This window comes from Molossus molossus, unplaced genomic scaffold (genome assembly GCF_014108415.1).
Source record: "Molossus molossus isolate mMolMol1 unplaced genomic scaffold, mMolMol1.p scaffold_m16_p_21, whole genome shotgun sequence".
NCBI classification, from domain to species: Eukaryota; Metazoa; Chordata; class Mammalia; order Chiroptera; family Molossidae; genus Molossus; species Molossus molossus.
The window spans coordinates 27,970,791-27,991,438 of NW_023425357.1; the positions used below are offsets into that span (position 1 = coordinate 27,970,791).

At 44.0% G+C, this 20,648-nt stretch overlaps 1 protein-coding gene across 1 annotated transcript in view; it reads left to right on the forward strand.

The window, feature by feature from the left end:
- ADAMTS18 (ADAM metallopeptidase with thrombospondin type 1 motif 18) overlaps positions 1 to 20,648 on the forward strand; it is a 69,361-nt gene that overhangs the window by 12,631 nt on the left and 36,082 nt on the right. The window contains 3 exon segments of the mRNA XM_036274510.1: positions 6,006 to 6,101; positions 10,276 to 10,424; positions 16,924 to 17,096. Of these exon segments, the coding sequence (XP_036130403.1) occupies positions 6,006 to 6,101; positions 10,276 to 10,424; positions 16,924 to 17,096 (418 nt within the window).

Genomic DNA, 20,648 nt, shown 5'->3' on the forward strand with positions numbered 1-20,648 from the left:
TAGTTGTATTGTATCATTTTTGTATTTTTCACTTGTTGTTTTTCTATAACTCCGCTCACTTAAAAAAATGTTAAGTTCAGTCCCAGGAAATAATAACTATTAAATCAAAGTTTGATATGGGATCACATATTTTTCTAATACAATTTAAATGAATAACTATTATAAAAGTTTGCACATAAACCCCCCACAATTTTTGGTGTGTCCTCCGTGGTACATGGACCTATATGAAATGTATAAATTAATACATTTATAAGTATTTCAAATTGCCTATTAAGTTGATGCATTTGACTGAGGTAAGTAGCCATTTACTTTGTTGAAAATGTTTGTTAATTTTGTCTCCTGGTCATTTTATTCTTAAAGGATTCACTAGCTTATTCCTTAATCAAATATTTATAAAGCACTTACTATGCAGTAAATGCACCGTTGGTAACGAGTTAGATTCTCTTTAGAAATATAAAGGACGTTTCTGAAATTGCTATCAGTCCTTCAGGATCATACATTCAGCAAACATTTGTGGGGTGCCTGTTCTGTGTCAGACACTGAGCAGGGCTCAAACAACCGTTCTTAAATTACAGATCTTTTTATCTGAAAACACACCATCTTTTTCAAAGACCGCATCTCAGTGTGATGGTCTTCCCTGAGAGGCAGAGGAAAGGAAAGGAAATTCCAGACCAAAGGACTGAATGGAACAAGTAAAGGCTCAGAGATAGGAATGCCTGGTGGGGTGGAGAGATCTGACTAAGAGAGGTCATTGAGAAGGACTATGAGGTAAGGCAGAGAAGGTAGGGTTGGTAGGTGGATACTGAATGTGGAATATTGTGCCAACCTTATGGTAATATTCCCACACTGCTTGCAACTTGAAGCATGGCTGCATCTGTGAGGATCAGAAATCGGTGCCTGCCAGGCCCTGTGGAGGAGGGCTTTCAGAACAACCACCTCCTGTTCGCTGGGTCTCGGCAGATCGGACCAGCGCCAGCAGCGCAAGAAAGGGCTGATGTTTCTGTTCGGGTCTTCATCGTCCTATCATTATGTTCCCTTTCTGGCCTTTTCTCCTCGCTGCAGTTTTTTTCCTATACCTCCTAGAAAGGCAGTTTTGCATACTCTTTAGAAGCAACAAATATAGGGGGAAAAAGGGATACTTTTCCAAGTGTCCTCTCAAACCAGCAGAGGCAGTATATCAGTGTCACCTAGAACTTGGTAGAAATGCAAATGCCCAGGTCGCCCAGGCCTGGAGAATAACAAACTGGGGTAGGGCCTGGCGACCTGTGTTTGAACAGGGGCTCCAAGGGATTCTGATGGCTGCTCAGGGTGGGGAGCTACTGAATTAGACAGTCATAAACTTGAAACACACACCACCACCACCACCACCACCACCACCACCACCACCACCCCCACCACCACCACCCCCCCGCTGTTGGAGTTAGATAGACTTGAGTTTACAGCCTTATTGCACCACTCCCCAGAACCCTGGGCAAGTGACTTCACTTCTCTCAGCTTTCCTGTCCACATTTGTAAAGTGAGGATAATAATTCTTCCCTGGCCATTGTGAGGATTAATCTCTTGGTATAGTTTCACTAGTATATAAATAACGAGGGTGTTCCTCTTGCTCTCTTCCTTAGATCTCCAGTAGCATCATCACCACCACGTCCGGCTGTTTTTTTCATAGTGGCTTCCTTGTCAAAGGGCCTGGGGCTGGCTGTCTTCATCACTTGTCCTGTCTTCCTGCCTCTCCCAGCCTCGTATCAAGCTGTATATCTGTTCCCTCTCAACGCGTAGAGGAAAATGAGTGAATCTGGCAAATGGTTGCACATTTTTTGGACAGACCTAATGGAGGGAGAGCTTGCACTTGATAATCACATACTTAATTAAATGCTTACTGACTCAGCAAGCGAATCAGTACTTTTGGCTAGAATGCTCCATGCTAAAACACTGACCGATGCTTCCGTTCTGGTTATTTTACTGTTAGAAATGATCAGCCCAGACTCTGAACCTCAGTAACCAGCACAGTTACTGCCACATGGCAGGAGCTTGGTACACGTTCATTGTGAGACACACCAAGAAGGTTTGAAGCAGAGTAGGAATGATGGAGAAGGTATTTGGAGTCTCCTGAATATTTTCAGGCCCATCCCTTTGGAGAGCATTCCCTTTGAAGGAAAAGGCATGGCAAATAAAATAGGGTGGGCATGTATTCCTTCTTCCAAGGATTTAGCATTGACATCAGAGAATGAATGGAGAGTCGAGAGGAACTCCAAATATCTAAATCACACCTACTTGGTAATCTACGCCATTGACTACGTCACATTTCAACTTCCATTCACTTTCCCATGGACTTATGTTCCAACTGTATTGATGTCTGGCGTGTTTTTCAAACATTTCCTGCTCTCATATCTATAAGCCTTTGCACATATGTTCTCCGTCCTAGAAAGCTGCACGGTCATCCATATGACAAGTACCTCATCATTTCTGATTGTCGTTAAAGATTCAGCTCAAGTGTTCCTTCTTTATTTCCCCATGGAGATGTAGACATTCCTTTCTCGGGGCTCCTTCTCCACCCTGCCTGTCACCGTCATAACCTTGTGATGCTGTGTTATAACGGTCCATGCAGCCCTCTCGCCCCAGCAGACAGAGGACCCGCAATGCCTACCATGCACCTACCATATTAGCAAATGCTCAGGGGTTATTTATTGGATTCTCAGTGATAACCAACGAAAACAATGTTTAGCACTCTCAGTTTCACAAAGGGGAGGTTTGTGCCTCTGTCCCCTTCCCATCTCTCCTCCAGGAAGCAGGAGCGACTTACCTGGGAGGAAGAGAGGAGTCAAAGATGAGTCTGGGACCTATTGACTGAGCAACTAGCAGCATGGGGGTGTCATGAAGTGAGCTGGGAAAGGCTGAACGTGGAGCACAGATGGGGGGTTATGTTTTGGATGTGTTAAGTTTGAGATGCTTTATACAACTCGATTTGCAAGGACCATTAACATTTTGAGCGTGTCAGGTTTTACCTGAAGGGACATCTGTCCCTGGGAATACAACTGGAGAACACGGCCGAGGAGTGACGGGGCAGACGGCCGTGAGACGCTTCCCCCAAATCACATCCAGGCAGCAGGCGATCTCGAGGTCTCTGTGGTTACTTCTTTTTCCCTTAAATGATGGCTTAAGTCTAGGGAATTATAGATAAGGAAAAGCTAGTCGAAGACGCTGGGGAAAAAAAAAAAAGGCAAGAATGAGCAAAAAAGTGCAAACTCTTAATTCTGCCTCTTTGAAAGGGAGCCCCCTCAGAGGCGCTCATGGTCAGCAGAGCACGCCGCCGGCTGTAATTACGTCCGACTTCTGTGCTCCACCGCAGAAGAAATAACACGTTCGTGCAGCCGGCCTGCTTTCTCTCTGGCATCCCTGGGTTTTCATGCGTTGCTTTCCTTTCCTGGTCTTCTCCAGCTGCCCCCTTCCCCTTGGCCCTGTGGCTTGGCACTGGCTGTGGAATCGGGGCCTCTTGGCTTCGGTCTGTCTGCCCTCGGGTCATTTCGGGGGCTGCCACATCGGCGACGGGTGTGAGGGTGTGCGCTCCAGCTTCCCCTGGCCGGGAGAAGGAAAACAGCTGTAGGCCGGGAGCCTTTCTCACTGTGGCTTCTTTCACTGTTTCGGCGGTTGCATCCCATCCTTCCGTTTTGGTGCAGGCTGTTCTTTGCCCGCGTTGACCTGTCCCCCCAGACCCAGGTGACAGTGTGGCGGCACAGAGGCGAGGAGCCTGACTTACGTTGCTGGAAGCTGCCGTATGCTTTCTCCTGTCGGGGCAGGTCCATTTCCATGGGCAACACTTACATATCGTGTCTTCCGAGCTGTTTGGAGGTCTGGAAGTGTGGCGCATGTCTAGGGCTGTTGGTGGCCGTGGTGAGTCCAAGCAGTGTCCGTCCTGAAGAGTCTGCCAGTCTCTTGGCGGGAGGGGGGCGGGGGGGACTGTATGGTCTACAAAGGCAGACTCACTGCACGGATCTCTGATTTCCCTGCGTTTCCTTCGTCCTCTGGAAAACATTGTGTGTGTGAAATATTTCTAAGCATGCTCTTGCTCTACTTTCTAACCATGAAATCTGTATTAACTGGAATGCTGGGGGAATCGGGTGCCTGGTTAATTGAATTTTCAGGAGTAGAACAAGTGACCACAGAAAATCATTGTGTTTCTAACCTGGCTGTTCACATGTTCCCCACAATGTGTGTGTTCACACTCCTACCTTAGTAAATAGAACACAGCACACAAGACGGGATGGCTGTGCCGGTCCGTGATTGGTGACAGTCCATCAGCAATGTGATTCTGAAGGGCAGCGACAACTGCGTGAGCAGGAAGGACTCTGCTTGAGCCCCTGACTTTATAGACAAGCAGGCGAGGCCTGGAGAGGTGGAAAGCTCTCTCACTGATGGAAAATCCCAGTGGTCAAGGAATCAGGCCAATTGGGGTCCCGCCCTCGCCACTCACCAGCTGTAGCTTTCTCAGATTCCTCACCAGGTGAGTTTGCACATGGGGCCCGTTTAGTGTCCACCATGAATGGCTTTAGCAGCAGAGTTGGTGTCCTATGCTGCTGCAGTACATTCCCACAATCCCAGTGAGTTAAAACGACACACGCTCATTTTCTTACTGACCTGGAGGCGGGTGTCTGGCATGACTCTCACTGGGCTAAGATCAGGTGTTGGCAGGGTTGTGTTTCTTCTGGATGCTGTAGAAGAAAAGCCATTTTCTTGCCGCCTCTAGCTTCTAGAGGCCGCCTGCGTTCCCTGGCTCCTGGCCCCTTCCTCCATCTTCAAAGCCAGCAGCGTCTCCAAGTCTTCCTCCCCGTCAACTCCTTGTTCTCTTCTGTCTTCTTCTTCCCCATTTACGGACCCTTGTGATTCCCTTGGGCCCTTCTGGGAAATTGAAGATAGTCTCTTCATCTCTAGGTCAACTGATTAGCAACCTTAATTCTGTCTGTAACCGAATTCTTCTTTGCTCTGCAGCCTCCCATGTTCAGTTCCCAGGGGTTAGGAGGACGTGGCCGTGGGGGAGGCGGCATGATTCTGCCCTCTCCAGTCGAGCACGGGAGTGCAGTTCCTTCATAGTCTAGCGTGAGAATTAAATGGTCTAAATGCTTGAACATTACTATAAAGAGAAGGTAATGGAAGGGATCCTTTACATCATTTATCCTTGAGAAGAACCCTACAGGGGCAAGGGCTGATTTTACCACTGCTTTGCAGAGGAAGGAACTGATTTCACACACATGCAGAATTGGGTGAACAAACTGAGTTAACAAGGAGAAGAGAGACAGACTCGTGAACAGAGAGCAGGCTGACTGCAATGATTGAGGAGGGTGTTGGAGGTTGAGCAAAAAAGGAAAGAGAGAGAACTCATGGTCAGGCATGGTGATTGTGGTGGGGAGATGGGGAGATGGAGTTGAAAGAGGGTAGAGGAGGAATAGTGATGGAGAAAGAAAGAAGAAAGAAAGAAGAAAGAGAGAAACTAAGGAAGGAAGGGAGGGAGGAAGGAAGGAAGGAATGAAGGAAGGAAAATTAGGAAAGAAAGAAAAAAATTAGGAAAGAAAGAAAAATATTAGGAAAGAGAGAAAATAAAGGGGAAAACATATTTTTAAAGGCCTTCTATAACACGCCCATAGGGCGGGCAACCTGGAATCTGAGGACAAGGATTTGAGTCAGGCTGTATTCCAGTCTTGGCCTATCCTGCTTCAGTGGTTGTTATGTTGTTGTTTTTAGAAACCAGACATCTTAGCTCCAAGCCCAGGGGTCTCTAAATTCACTATTGATACCTCCCAGTCATGCCTAGACACACATGAATATGCAGGTAGTGTAGAAACTCATTGGTTAGAACATACTATTGGTTACCTTGCTGCTACCAACTCCACTCGCCTCCATTTCCTGGCTAATGTCTCATTCCGGCCACCTCGGAATATAATATGTGTACAAACGCTCTGGCTGTGTTTGTTCTTACTGTACATCACCCTTACCAGTTCCTTCTTTCCTTTCAGGACATTTGCAAGTCACTTTGGTGCCATCGAGTGGGCCACAGGTGTGAGACCAAGTTCATGCCTGCAGCGGAAGGGACCGTTTGTGGCTTGAGTATGGTAAACTGCATACTTGTTAGTTTTAAGTTCTAGAAGCGGGATGAAGCATAGGCCCAAATTCTCTGCTGCGCCCTCAGAATGGAAGGCCTTGGCTGCATGTATTTTCTGAATTCTCTCTAAATGAACCAGCATTACCTGGCCCTGTTAGAAAACTCAATGCTAACAGAGCCCCGTTGGCTGAATTGTTCACGAAGATTGTGTTTCGTTTTTTTGCTTTTGCCTTTACTTTCCATTTTTTGATGGAAGTTTGGGTCAAAATATTTCTCTTTTCAATGAGCTGGTAGGTTTCATTGTATGCTGTTTGCCTTTTAAATTTGATTTGGCATAGAAAGGCCTCGGGGAGCAGATGGCACTTTGAATAGCAAAGAAAAGATGGTCTCTCCATATAAGGCCTCTATTAATCACCTCACAGGACCCACTGTAGCGCCCAGTAGAGTCCCATCATATACAGTGACTCCTGTCAAAGGGTAACCCGCATCTCCATCTGTGTTGTACCAGAAAGTCTCTTTGCTAGCCAATGTCTTCAACCCTAAGAACCACTTTTACTGGGGAAGACCGTGGGAGATTTTTGTGTTTTGAATGAAGAACTCTCACATATTAGTTTCTGTTTCTCTTCCCCTGTCCCAGTAGAATCTGGAGGGAAAGGTGCACTTGGAGTGTAGGAAGCGATCCGGATTTGGGGCGTTCCTCTGAAAGACCGAGCTAAGAGCGACAAGTGATGTTCCAGGGTTTTTGATCCCTGCACTAGGCTCTCTCGAGGCAGCACACGCCTGCCTGGAGGAATCGGTCACTGAAAGTGAATTCATTTCCGCAGTAATTTCCTTTCTACTAGATATCAGAGAGAGAACACTCTGGGGATACACAGATGAATAGCACTCAGCTTTATCTCTTCAAGCTCTCACAGTCGAGTGGGGAAACCAATAATTCCAACGTTCCTTAGAAACACGCCTTCTTCAAGCACAGAATCAAAGCCCTGATGAATGAGAAATGCATCTGGCTCTGGCATCTGGGACTGGGTGTGCACTTTGAATGAACTACAGTGAGGGGTGCACCAAGGCGATGTTGGAATCGGAATTGAAGTTCTTCCATCGGATGAGAGACTTTTAGTAACAGAGTAACAGTAAAGGCAAGGATGGACACATAAGAAAACAAATGTGTCCAAAAATGCCTGCTGATATCTGTTAAGTCATTTATTTAGCATCTCAAAATATTTGCAATTTTCAACTCTCTTTTACTTTAAAGGAACATTCTCAAAGTTGAGTCATTGCATGAATTTTTTTTTTTTTATTGATTTTAGAGAGAGAGAGGAAGGGAGAGGGAGAGAGAGATAGAAACATCAATGAGAGAGAACATCAATTGGCTACTTCCTGCGTGCCCCCACTGGGGATCGAGCCCACAAACTGGGCATGTGCCCTGACCGGGAATCGAACCAGCCACCTCTTGGTGCATGGGTTGATGCTCAACTACTGAGCCACTATGTCTGGGCTGCATGCAATTTTTAATCAGATGCATGTGCAATAAGTATTCTCATTGAAACCGTGCACAGGAGTGTTTTAGTTGCGATGACACAGAACAGAATTAATTGAATGATTGAAAATATAGGTACTGTTCAAGTCATTTGTATTGTTAAAGCAAAATTTATATCTTGCTACTTTAATTAATAGGTATTTTTGTCATTAAGAAAACGATAGTATTAAACATATGAGAAAAAGATAGATATAATAGCATATTGTACCTGAGGTCTAAGGTTTCTTACATAAATACACCTGGGATCTAGTTCCAGGGGGACAAGAATGCTCCTGATTTAAACTTTAGCTATTATAACATGACACGCATCAAGCTGGGTTAGAAAATAGATGTCCTAATACCACTTTCTGCACCCCATTATTTTAAAAGGCCACACTATGGCTATATATATGAGGGGGTGGGGCTTAATTACAAGGCCACCCTCAATAGAAAGCATTCTGATAAGTTTCATCTATCATCTATCCAGTGTAATTATTCCTCCTTTATATAGATGCATCTCTGAGTCTCCCTCCACTAGGGGGATGTAACTGGCTATTTATTAGATTGTAAACTCCACGAGGCCAGGGCCATGTCTTAGTCATGCTTTGTCTCAAGGGTCTTGCAGAGTGGCAGCTACTCCGTGTTTTGTTTATTTCTCCATAACTGGAATCCAACTGAATCCTCCATCTTTTTCCATCCGCCCATCCCCATCCTGCAGGGATAGCTGTACCATGACTGTTCAGTAAATGTGTAAGCATGTGAAGGGCACATCCTTTTATCTAGATTGTGTGCAAGGAAAGAAAAGTTTGTGCTTGCTGTCTATCATTAAAGACACTTGCCCAAGTCATGGCCATTCAATTTGAAATTAGAAGCAGTGCTAGAAATAAATCTGTATGAATAGAGACAGTTATATATGTGTCTATTTTATATTTACATGTTACAGGTAGACTTTTATACATACATGTGAATTGTGAATGTATGGGTGTATATTCCTATATGTTCCTGATTCCTATACTAATTGAAAGACCCAGAGGAGACTGTCAATACTAGGGTGAATACCAGAATAAAAGAAAGTGAAAATAATTCGAAGGGTTGGAACAGAGCTAAAAACCTCATTCTTGAAAAAGAAATTAGATCAGAGTTCAGATACCTTGTGGGCAATTTGCCACTGATGTGAGAAGTCTGTGTGTCCTATTTAGGACTTTTAGCTGCTAAGTTTAAATCCAGCCTCAGTTAGTTGTGTAGCTACTTAGGTAGATGTGTGACTCTGGGCAAGTTAGTTTGTATCTCTTTGCTACAGTTCTCTCATCCAGAAAATAGTTATTAACCCCTAAGCCCTTCCTGAAGACTACATTAGACACTGTTTGTGAAGTCCTCCCTCTTAGCCCTGCCTGCACCATTTGGGACACATAGAAACAATTTAATACACTGTTGCTGCTGCTGTTACTATGTCTCAGCCACTGAGCTCTGTCCTGGAGAGGTGCAGGGACTCTTGGTAGGGAAGGTTCAGATTCATGCTTATGGTAGACAAAATCCTCAAATGACCGACTGCTTCCCCACCCCTCAAAGTCCTCAACAATGTTTTATGATTTTGGGCAAACTCTGAAATGGCAATCCAAGGCAAAGAAAAATTCTAAACAGAAGAATTAATCCGCTCATGGCAAGAATGTGAAGACAGGAAGCAATATCTTGACCTAGACAAAATGCACTAGCAACACAATAAACAGCACAAACCAAATGTATTATGAGGGAGAGAGAAGCTCTGAAAGTCAAACCTCCCTGTAATTCTGTAACCGAACCCCCACTCCTCCGCAGGCCCTGGCGCGGTCCAAACCCCAGCCCTTTGGATCTGATTGCAGAAGCTTTCAGAAAAGGGTGCAGTTACGCTAAGTCATGCAGAACTTGCTCGTAGTAAAAGCACCACAGGAAAGAAACCGCTAGCAGAGGCTAATGCAACCCCCAAGGACAGCGATGACCAGCAATGCCTGGAATGCATTACACAGGAAAACGAAAAGGGTAGCACAGAAAACCGTTCTCGCCCTGAGCCGATCCTTGACAAACAGAAGACCCAAAGCTCCTTCGTACAAGACACTCGGAGTTCCCAGTTATCCATCTGAGGGCCTCACATCGGGACCTTTTATACACACAAAAGGGTGTTATCTAGCAGCACAGTGTGCGTAGGCTGAAAGCTATTCAGTGTTGTAAGACGTGCTCTATAGGTGGAATGAAAAACATATATGTAGAGTTGTATCTGTTTTTATGATGAGATAACCATCCAGAATGGTGAATTCTGTTACTATCTTAAAGACTGGTTCTCCTTGAGTGCATGATCCAAATTGCTGGCTAAACGTCCAGGGAGGTTCTGTTGTCCCTTTTCTGCTCTGGCTCCCTCGGCTGCTGGGTGGGATCTCGTCTGAACGATTCCCTCCACAGCTCAGAAAGCACCTGTGGGTGACAGACGCCCTGCTCGCTGGGTGTCCGCTTTGCATCAGTCCACGCACAGGGGAAAGAGACAGCGGTGTGAGCCGTGCGGCCGCGAAGGCATGGGGCCGGGCGCCGCCTTCCCCGCTCACACACTCGCTTTTCCTGTTCACCTGCCGGTGTTTGCATCTCCTTGCCCTTTCCCGGTGGCTTCTGACAGGAAACATGTCCCGTATTCTTTCCACAGTGGTGTCGGCAAGGCCAGTGTGTGAAGTTCGGGGAGCTGGGGCCCCGGCCCATCCACGGCCAGTGGTCCGCCTGGTCCAAGTGGTCGGAGTGTTCCCGAACCTGTGGTGGAGGAGTCCGCTACCAGGAGAGACACTGCAACAACCCCAAGTAAGGTCCCGCGAGAAGTCAGTGTTTGTAAGGCATTGACCTACCGCCGGCAACATACGGGTTCTGTTTTGTTTTGTTTTTTAATTTTTTTTCCCCTTTATTGATTTTAGAAAGAGAAGAAGTGAGAGGGAGAGAGAGATGGAAACATCGATGAGCGAGAACATCAACTGGCCGCCTCCTGCATGCCCCTCACTGGGGATCAGGCCCACAACCTGGGCATGTGCCCTGACTGGGAATCGAACCTGTGACCTTTTGGTGCATGGGTCGATGCTCAACCACTGAGCCACACCTGCCGGACTACAGGGCACTTTTCTTCTCCCCAGTTCATAGTAATCATCCAAGGCTTTACTGCTGCACAGGAGGGTTGTGTGCCCGGGGGGGAGGCTTGGTGGGCAGAGACAGGGAAACGGCAAAGGAGCTATTTCACGTGTGAATATGATGCTTAAGGCTCCAGTGATGGTAGGAAGGGTCTGAGCTACAGAGTCACCCAGCCAACCGCCTGTGCTACTGTGGAGCAGAGGGGCGTGGCTGTTGGAGCGTCTCTCTCTGGGACTCAGGAACTGGAGAAAGTATGCTGATTTTCGCCTTGCGGGAATGGACATCCACGCGTGTTGACAGATCTGCCTGACTTTTCAAGAGAAACCAGAAATCTAAAAAGAAATGTGTATGAAATTTCCTAATTTCTAAAATATTGACAACAAATTCAATTTCTTAAAAAAAAAAAAAAAATACCATATTAATAGAAACATCTGTGGATTGAAATTGGCCCCTGATCACCTGTGGGCACCCTCTGGTCTAGAGCTGGGCCGTGTAAAGAAGGTGGTTTAACGTTACCGTTTTTGGCTCCAATAACACGCCTGTTTCCCGACTGGCATGGTTATGTAGAAAGAACCCAGGTTCAGGAGACAGACAGATAGGACTCCAAACATTTGGCTCGTCACTTATTCACTGTGTGGCTTTGCGAAGGTCACATGCACTTTGAGCTTGGGTTTATGTATATAGAATAGAAACAATAATCCTCACCTCTGAAGGTCTGGGGAGGGATAAAAATGCATCTGTAGAATGTCGGCCACACTGAGGAGCGTCCAGTGGGCATTCCACAGAGGTTCATGTGGTTTTCGTCATTTCATCTTAAACTGCTAGGAACATAGGGTGACAAAGGGCCAGCCCTCAGAAGCAGCGGGGAGACCCCAGGCTGATGGAACTGGACTTTGGAGGATGCTGTGGAGGGAGGAAAGTGTGATGGAATGTTGAACGACGGGGTTGATTTTACACGATGTGAGTGGGGGATAGCAGACGGCGTCCTCCCCCACTCTAGGTTCCTTGTTTGTAAAATGGGATAAAGATAGTACCTTCAGCAACTGAACTCATATTTGTACAGTACTTTTCTAAAAGTGCCTGGTAGGCCCTGGCCGGTTTGGCTCAGCGGTTAGAGTGTCGGCCCCCAGACCAGAGAGTCCCGGGTTCGGTTCCCGCTAAGGGCACGTACCTTGGTTGCAGTTTGTCTCCGGCCCTGTTTGGGGTCATGTGCGTGGCAGCCACTCGGTGTGTCTCTCTCACATCGATGTTTCTCTCTCTCTTTCTCCCTCCCACACACTAAATGCAAAAAAAAAAGTCCTCAGGTGAGGATAATAAATAAATAAATAAAAGTGCCTGGTAGGTTGTAAATATTGTGCAAATGTTTGGTAGATTGAGAACTAAAGAAGGAAACAAAAGTCCAAGCACATTTTGAAAGAGACAAATGGTACTTCATGTGAGCGAGCAGGAGGCGGCCGAGCTGGATCCAAAGGCCCGTTTGTTCCACGATACGAGGGAGGATCGGGAGACACAGTGACCGCCGGCGGTGTACCAGGCACCTGGGATCCTTCAGGCTAATGTAGGAGTTCGCAACTCCGGCGCTGTTGACATTTAATTTTAATTTTTTATTTATTGATTTGAGAGAGAGAGAGAAACATTGATTTATTGTTCCACTTATTTATGCATTCATTGGTTGAGTCTCATATGTGCCCTAACCAGGGGTCGCACCCACCACCTTGGCATATCGAGACAAGTCTTTAACAACGGCCAGGGCACTACTGACATTTTAAGTTTGATGTGGGGGTTGGTTTTGTACATGGCAGGATGTTTGGCAGCATCTCTGGCCTCTACCCACCAGATGCCAGTAAGATGACTTTCCCTGCCCCCATCCCACTCCCTAGCCTCCAAGTTGTGACAACCAAAAATGTCTCCAGACCCTGCCAAATGTCCCGTAGGGGCAGAGTCATCCCCAGTGGAGACTGACTGCTCTAATCAGACCCAGCAACTATGTATCGTGGTAGCGAGCATTGTGATACATGTACAGTTTATATCAGATTATTAAAACCACCCTTGTCTACTTTGAACATAGCCTGTGTCTTGGATAGAATTGTTAGAATTCATTATATTTTCATTTTTGCAACATATTTCATGGGTCTGGTTTTCATACATCACAACATTTTACGATCTCGATATTTTCCCGAGAAAGAAGTAGATTGCCTAACTTAATAGCCCTGCTGGTAAAGTGGTGGATGGCGCCCCTGAGGTTTCGGGGAAAACCTCTCCCATATCTGAGGGATGGAGAGCTCCCATCATAATGGGGCATTGTTCGTGGAAATCTGTTGTGATTTTAGAGATGCCTAATAGAAGAATTAATCACTAAAGTAGTTCCACTTGGTGCAGTTTTCATTTTAAACAAGATTAAGTCTACCCAGGGTACTGTTTGCTTTAATTAAGTTCGAAGTCACAAATAAAGCAAGTGATCGGCTATCCCAAGGCAATTGAGTTGGTGGTTCTCTGTTCTTATTTCCCTCTGTTGTCATACAGCTGCTTTTCTCTCCCGATTTCCAGTTGCTGATGTCTTCCTTCCTTCAGCTTAAACACGGTCTGTTCGCATCACTAAGCCTAGCCATTGCCTTTTTTTTCCATGGGAAAGCAGTGTGAGCTTTTTATTTCACATGATGATGGTTTTCCCAGAGCATATTTTTGTTTCATAAAAGATGAATTATTCCTGGCCGATTCATAGGTGTATATCAAGCTTTTCAGCTTCACGAGCGTGTACAGGTTGTCTGGTCCTGGGACGGCCAGGACCAGGTACACATGGCCCTTTTCATTTCTCCCACATCTGCGGGCCTGTTTTCTGTGAACCCCCGGAACCTCCTTCAAACACTTCTCCGGGCATTTGCTCCCAATCTGGTTACCACAGATACACGAGTTGCAATGTCTCATCTAATCCAGTTGTTTTCGAAGTGGGTAACAGGGTGGCAGAGGGTCCCAGTCACTGTGCCGGTTCTCACCCACGTCACCAACTGGTCCTGTTAGAGTCAGACCTCAAAAGCCCACAGTCTTACTCCTTTGACATTTTTCCTGGATCCCTGACTATTAAATTATTACACTTAAGGGAGCCTAGTAAAATTTCTATCCACTCTTTTTAAGAAAACAGTGAAATTAAAACTAAAAATTAAACATGCGGAGGCATTATGGAACTGTCCCAAAATGTGAGTCTGAGAAAGGAGATTATGCCACTAGGGCCATAGCTCCGGAATAATAGAAGCAAATCTCTGGCTATTTTTCCAACCAGTAACTTCCAGGCTCAGGTGATTATCAGAATCACTAAGTGTGTTTTTAAAAAAATTAATATCTGGATCGTCCTATCAAACATTCTTATGGAGAATGTCTAGGGAGGAGCCCGGGAGTGTGTATGTGTATTTAGCAGAGTTCCCCAAGTGGTTTTAATATCAGCCAGCTGGCCCATATTATACCCATTTACAGGGAGGACCTGAGCAATTATGCAGAAGCAAATTATGAGCATACTTGGTAATAATCTAATATAAACACAAAATCATGTGCCTGGACATTTGTTTTCTGAATGTTTATATTTTTGTTGTTAATCTTAAAGAACTTATTATACCAAGGGATGCCAGAGTAGAATTTTCTGTTAATGTATCCTGATGCTCATGCTCATAGCTGCAGAAAATGTACCTGTATTTGAAATTTGATGGAAAAGTCCAAATTCTTGCCAGTCATTAAAAGTAGAAAGCATTTTAAACTGGTTATGTTTGATTTGTGCTAACTGGGCCCTAGACTCTGCCCTAAATTCTTTCCAAATGTTATCTCAGTTCATTGTCACAACTGCACCCACTTTACAGATTAGCATGAAATTGCCTCAAGATAAGCCTGGAAGAGGCAGAGAATCTTAAAATCCGGACCTGCCTTGTTAGAAAAGGCTAGCTCCCCGACCATTGTACTTACTTTCCTCCTCTTCCTTGCCCGGGTCCTGTTGCCTAACCGTGCGTGCAGACAGAGTGGAGTACACACAGAACCCTGGGGAGTCTGGAGAAAAGAGGTTTAGCTCTGCTCTCTACCAGCCCTGTGATCTTTGTGTGAGTTTTGTGAGCTGTGTCAGACATTTGTCCCTGCATCTATCCAACAAGGAGATGACTATGAGTTTTGAGGTCTTTTCCATGTTATAGTTTCTGAGTTAAAAAAGTAACCCATGTGCTGCCCTGCCCATGTGGCTCAGTGGTTGAGCGTTGACCCATGCACCAAGAGGTCGCCAGTTTAATTCCCAGTCAGGGCACATGCCCAGGTTGTGGGCCTGATCCCCAGTGGGGCTCATGCAGGAGGCAGCCAATCAGTGTTTTCTCTCATCGATGTTTCTCTCTCTCTCTCTCATTCTCCCTTCCTCTCTCTCTAAAATCAATGAAGAAGAAGAAGAAAAAAGTAACCCGTGTGGTCCTCTTTCACCTTATTGCATTTAAATCATCTAAATGAAGGTTATTTGTAAAATCTCAGACAGAGAGTCTTACACCGAGAAAGTCTGATGTATGCTTTGTAAAGATGACCAGCGATAGGAAGGCTGTCAGATTGCACTTGCAAGTTTTTCTAAATGCTTTTTAGATAATGATTTAAGAAGTCCTCGGGGATTTGCTCTAGCACAATGACAGCTGCATGTTTAAGTAGTTACTCCAGAATGTTTTGAAATAGCAGAAAAATCTCACTCTGGCAGCATGACACTTCCCGTTTCTGTTGAATCCATTCTAGCACGCAGTTATAGGAGGATTTGGTAAAATATGCTGAAGCAAATCCAGGGGTGTTTTATAGCATTCTTGTGCTTCCTAAAGAGACAAGGAATTTTAATCACATACATTTATTAACCTGGAGTCTCCTTTCATGTTACATGTTTGCATTGAGCTTTGGTGTGCGATGATCCATCGTTGGGTTTTAGCCTTTGGAGAAAACTACCAGGAAAAAAAAAAAAAAAAAGTGGAAATGAAAAGAAGCATTTGCTTTGTGCCCAGACTAAGCTGGATAAGATGCTACTGGTGATTTTCAGTGTGGTTTGCGCTCCTTTTTTTGTTATTTTGCTTTCTGGTTTTTGTGGCCTGCCTACCAAGATCTTAAAGAGTTTGCCATTAGATGCTAATTATTTATGTTCTAATGGGATTCCCTACTCTTGAAATTCATTTCCCATTGTGCTTGGCAGGAACAGAGTAGGCCACCTGCAAAGTTAAAAAGTGATTGTGCAGATGCAAACAGGGGAATGTTTTGTCTTGGAGTTTAGGAACAATTAGAATAAAATGCACAGTCAGACAGTAATCAAAGTATCAGCTCCGTGGCTGACAAAGCTGGATTGGAAACCGTGGCAGTTGGGGCTTTCTGCTCTTTCTCCCCTTGCCCTGGATTTCTGCACAGCAGCAGGTGCAGGGCGACCTGTGGGAAGCTGATGAGTGTTGAGAAGTGGAGAGAAGCCCTGGGCAGATTTGGCTCAGTAGTTAGAGAGCTGGCCTGCGGACCAAAGAGTCACGGGTTTGATTCTGGTCAAGGGCACGTACCTTGGTTGTGCTTCTGTCCGGCCCTGGTCAGGGTCGTGCTCCCCCCCCCGCCAAAAAAAAAACAAAACAAAAACAAAGAAGTGGGAAGAGAAGCCAGAGAATCGTTTGGGTTCTCATTTGGAGAGCTTCAACGCCAACATGAGGGCATGTGTGTTTGCGTGTGCAGCACACATCTACATCAACAAGAACATTGAGGTGCGTTTGCAGATTTCCTAACACATAAGGTGATGGCACGAATGTCAGGAATATGCTTTCCTCAGTCTTGAAGGAAATTGCCAGAATATAAAAATTGGATCAGAGATGACAAATAAGTTTGCATCTAACCTGCCAATTCCAATCGACGAGCTGTGGTAGTGGCTGCCGGAGGGCTGTGCTGAGAGGGATTTTGAGGGCATATCAGGCTTTGGCAAATATAAGACACACACATGCGCGTGTGCACACACGCACACACACACACACACACAGATTGATGAGTTATGTCTGCTGGATGAAGAAGGGCCGTGACAAGTTGTGTGCTACATCCTTCCATGCTCACAATAGACCACATACACTGTGAGCGCTCCTCCAGATCGTCCCTCCATATACTGTGCCCTGTGAGTAATGTGAGTCCTTTGACCGCTAGCACTAAAGTTCTTTCGTTTTGTTTTCAGGCCTCAGTATGGTGGCAAGTTCTGTCCAGGCTCTAGCCGCATTTACCAGCTGTGCAACATTAACCCTTGCAATGAAAATAGCTTGGATTTTCGAGCCCAGCAGTGTGCAGAATATAACAGCAAGCCTTTCCGTGGATGGTTCTACCAGTGGAAACCCTATACGAAAGTGGAAGGTAATTTGGTCTCCGTGCCCCTCAAATAAATGTCTCTACGTGGTCAGTAAAATGAGTGAACATCACAGAAGAAATTGCTGCTTATATAAAAGAGTTTCAATTTTTATCTTTTTTTTCCCAGACCTGTCCTCACGCATTTTTTCATTTGGTTCCGTAGGTTTTGTTTATTTTTCCACACTTCTTTTTCACAGGACACCCCTTGTGTCCCACTTCTGTAAGCCAAAGTATTCATGTGTTTGGAATGCACTTATATTTCTAAACTTACCTTTGACATTTCAGCAGTGAAGTCTCCCAGGGATGTTAATTGAAATTGGTATGAATTATCCAGACCAAAAACTCATGAAACCATATATGCCCCATAGAGACACCATACTCAGTAACTGACATGTTAGATGATTACAAGCAGAGTATGTACACACACACACACTAATAAAAATGTCTCCATACAAGGTTCTTAGTACTCACCCTAACTTAAAGCAATAGCTTGTATTTTACTTTTTAAAAAATGTATCTTTATTGTTGAAAGTATGACAGATGTCCCTCCTTTTCTCACGCATGGACCCTCCTCCCTGCTCCCATCCCCACCTCCACCTTCACCACACTGTTGTCTGTGTCCACTGTGCAATTTACTTTTACATTACTATTTTTTAAATTTTGGGTAAGCATCAAAACATTCACTTTAGTTATAATATGCAAATTTAATGTGCGTTCTATCACCTGTGCAGAAGAAGCTGCCATCATTCTAGTTGTTTCCTTTTCATTATTTCCATCACCTGATTTATCAGAACTCATTCATGCTCCCTTGAAAATTGAAAAATGGGAATCTCAGCCACACATGTGTAAAATGGAAAGAGACTGACTTTAATGACAATTCATGGCAAGTAAGCCTGAGGGAAGTTCCTGTGCAAAAATTCATAATGAGCCTCAATGATCAATTCCCACAATGCAGCTCATGGAATTAGAGACCTCGTTATAACAAGGAACACCTCCAAAGCTAAAACCATGATGGTGCAACTTCGCTCAGCGCCAGACCAGCCAGGGTAGAAGCATTGATCTGTTTCTGGGTCATGAGTATCCAAAACACTCATGAAGACAGACATGGAAATTCTGAAATCTGTGTCTTAGGAGGAAGCAATGAGGAATCTATATAGCTATATCCTGTAGGGAAAAAAAAAAAAATCATTACCTTCAAAAATTCAGAGTTATTGAATAGAAAGGGATTTGGATTTATTTGAAGTTGTTTCAATGAATAGAATTAATTCAGGGGCTAAGAACTTTCTAGCCACATAAGAGACCCTACTTGCTGGCCTGTCCAAATCCTTCCTTTGTGTCATTCTTTGAACCCTAATCTGCTTTATTCTACATAGCTCTTACCAGTGCCTGAGTTTATATTATGTAGTCATTTATTTACTACTTCTCCCTCCAAACGCAAGAATTTAGGTTCTACAGGGATGAAAACTTTGTCCATTATGAGTATGCTTGTCTCTCAATCATCTGAGAATAGCACTTAGTATATATGTATAACTTTTGGAATGAATGAATAGATAAATGTCAACTATCCATAATAGAAGTGTGTCCCTGTATGAGTTGGAAGCTCTCCATCACAAGAGAATCGAGTAATTACCTACAAAGGATGCTGTGCAACAGGGTCAGTGGACAACTCGATAGAATTGCTACAGTTGCTTTCAATTCTGACATTTGAAGATTTATTTTCTCATGGTTGTATTCTCCCATAATTCCATGTTTCTTATCTGTAGTTCTTTCTCTAAGACTCTGTTGTCCTTCCTTTCATTTCCTCCTCTGCTCTTTGCTTTGTCTTCTTGGATATTCCTTGGCCTTTCCCACATTACATCTTTTGTTCAAATATGGTGTTTATGGAATTGGTTCATAGATTCAAATCATTCTTTAAATAGGCTCCATCTTGAATCCATCAGGAGGAAGTGAAGCAAATGAGCTTTGTAACGTGTAAGATTCTTTTGGTTTCAAAGTTCTTTCACTGGTTTTACTGGAGTTTTTAGTAAGTAGGGAGCATGCCATTTAATTCAGTCACTCAACAGATGTTTGCTGAGCATGTACTGCACGGCGACAGCCTGCCCGATGGAGAGGAGACTACACTGAGTAGAACAGAGACCCCAGCCTTGGGAGCTCAAATCCTAGTGGACAGAAAAGTGAAGTCCTTGTCCTTCCTTCTTCTCCTTTTATGCTTTCTTAGAATCAGAAAAGGCTGACCGTGATTTCAAAGTCCTGTGACTTTCTTGCTGTTTGGGAAAAACATGGGATGACATTCATAAATGTAGACCATCTTTGTCTTATAGTAGTGAGCTTTTTCCTTCCTTCTGTGTTTCTAATGGACTAATTTACGACTTGCTCAGGAACCTGTGTTGGGAAAATGGAACTTTCTAGAACTTGTTAATTCTAGCTCCCCAATCTCATATGGAGAAATTAGTATGTGTTATATAAAACTGCTATTTAAAAAAAAAAAAAAAATTCTAGGTGGGAGAAACAAAGTTAATGCATCCACACATCTGCATATTTGGAACATAATAATTGGACTTCTTTTTCATTTTTGGCTCTGCCCTTTATTGAGAGGTTTTATGAAGCACAACTGTCTGCAAACTATTGACATAATTGTTGTAACACTGTTGTCAGGGATATCAGTGTTGCCTGCTTCAGGTCTCGTGAGAAATGTCATCTGGAATTCCTGGCCTGGAAAAATTCTTTCTATCAGAGAAATTAGCGTGAAAACTTCTTTCTGATAACAAGAGCTCTATAAGTAAAATACTTTTTTCTTTTTGCCTTTGATACCAGAAACCTCAGAAACTTAATGGTCAGTAAAAGTCACATTATTTTTTAGCCTTTAGGTTTAGTTTATTTGCTTTCTCTTCTTTTTCAAGATATGATCCTTCTCTGTACGTTTTATGAACGTTATCAACCATATGCTTTTTCTCAGAAATGCCTAAATTATTTTCTCTTAATTGATTGAATAAATATCTAAAGTAAGCCATGTCCTAAAGCACAAGTCAGCAAATTATGGCCCATGGGCCAAATCTGACCTGCTTTTTAAAAAAACATAACGTTTTATTGGTGAAGGACAAATACCATATGATTTCACTTATAGGTAGAGTCTAAAGAACAAAATAAATGAACAAATACAACAGAAACAGACTCGCAAATACAGAGAACAGACTGATGGTTACTAGAGGGGAGGGTGTTGGGGACTGGATGAAAAAGGTGAAGAAGTACAAATGGGTAGTTACAAAATAGTCCCAGGGATGTAAAGTTCAGCATAGGGAATATAGTCAATACTATTGTAATGATTGTGTATGCTGCCTGGTAGATACCCGAATTATCAGGGGGATCACTTTGTAAATTATATAAATGTTTACTCTTCAGTATACCTGAAGTTAATATGAAATAATACTGAATGTCAACCGTAATTTAAAATTAAAGTTTTATTGGAACTTTAAGCATGTCTTCATTTATATATTGTTACTGGCAGACCGTAGGGCCTGTGAAACCTCAGATATTTGCTTTGCAAGGAGAGTACACACA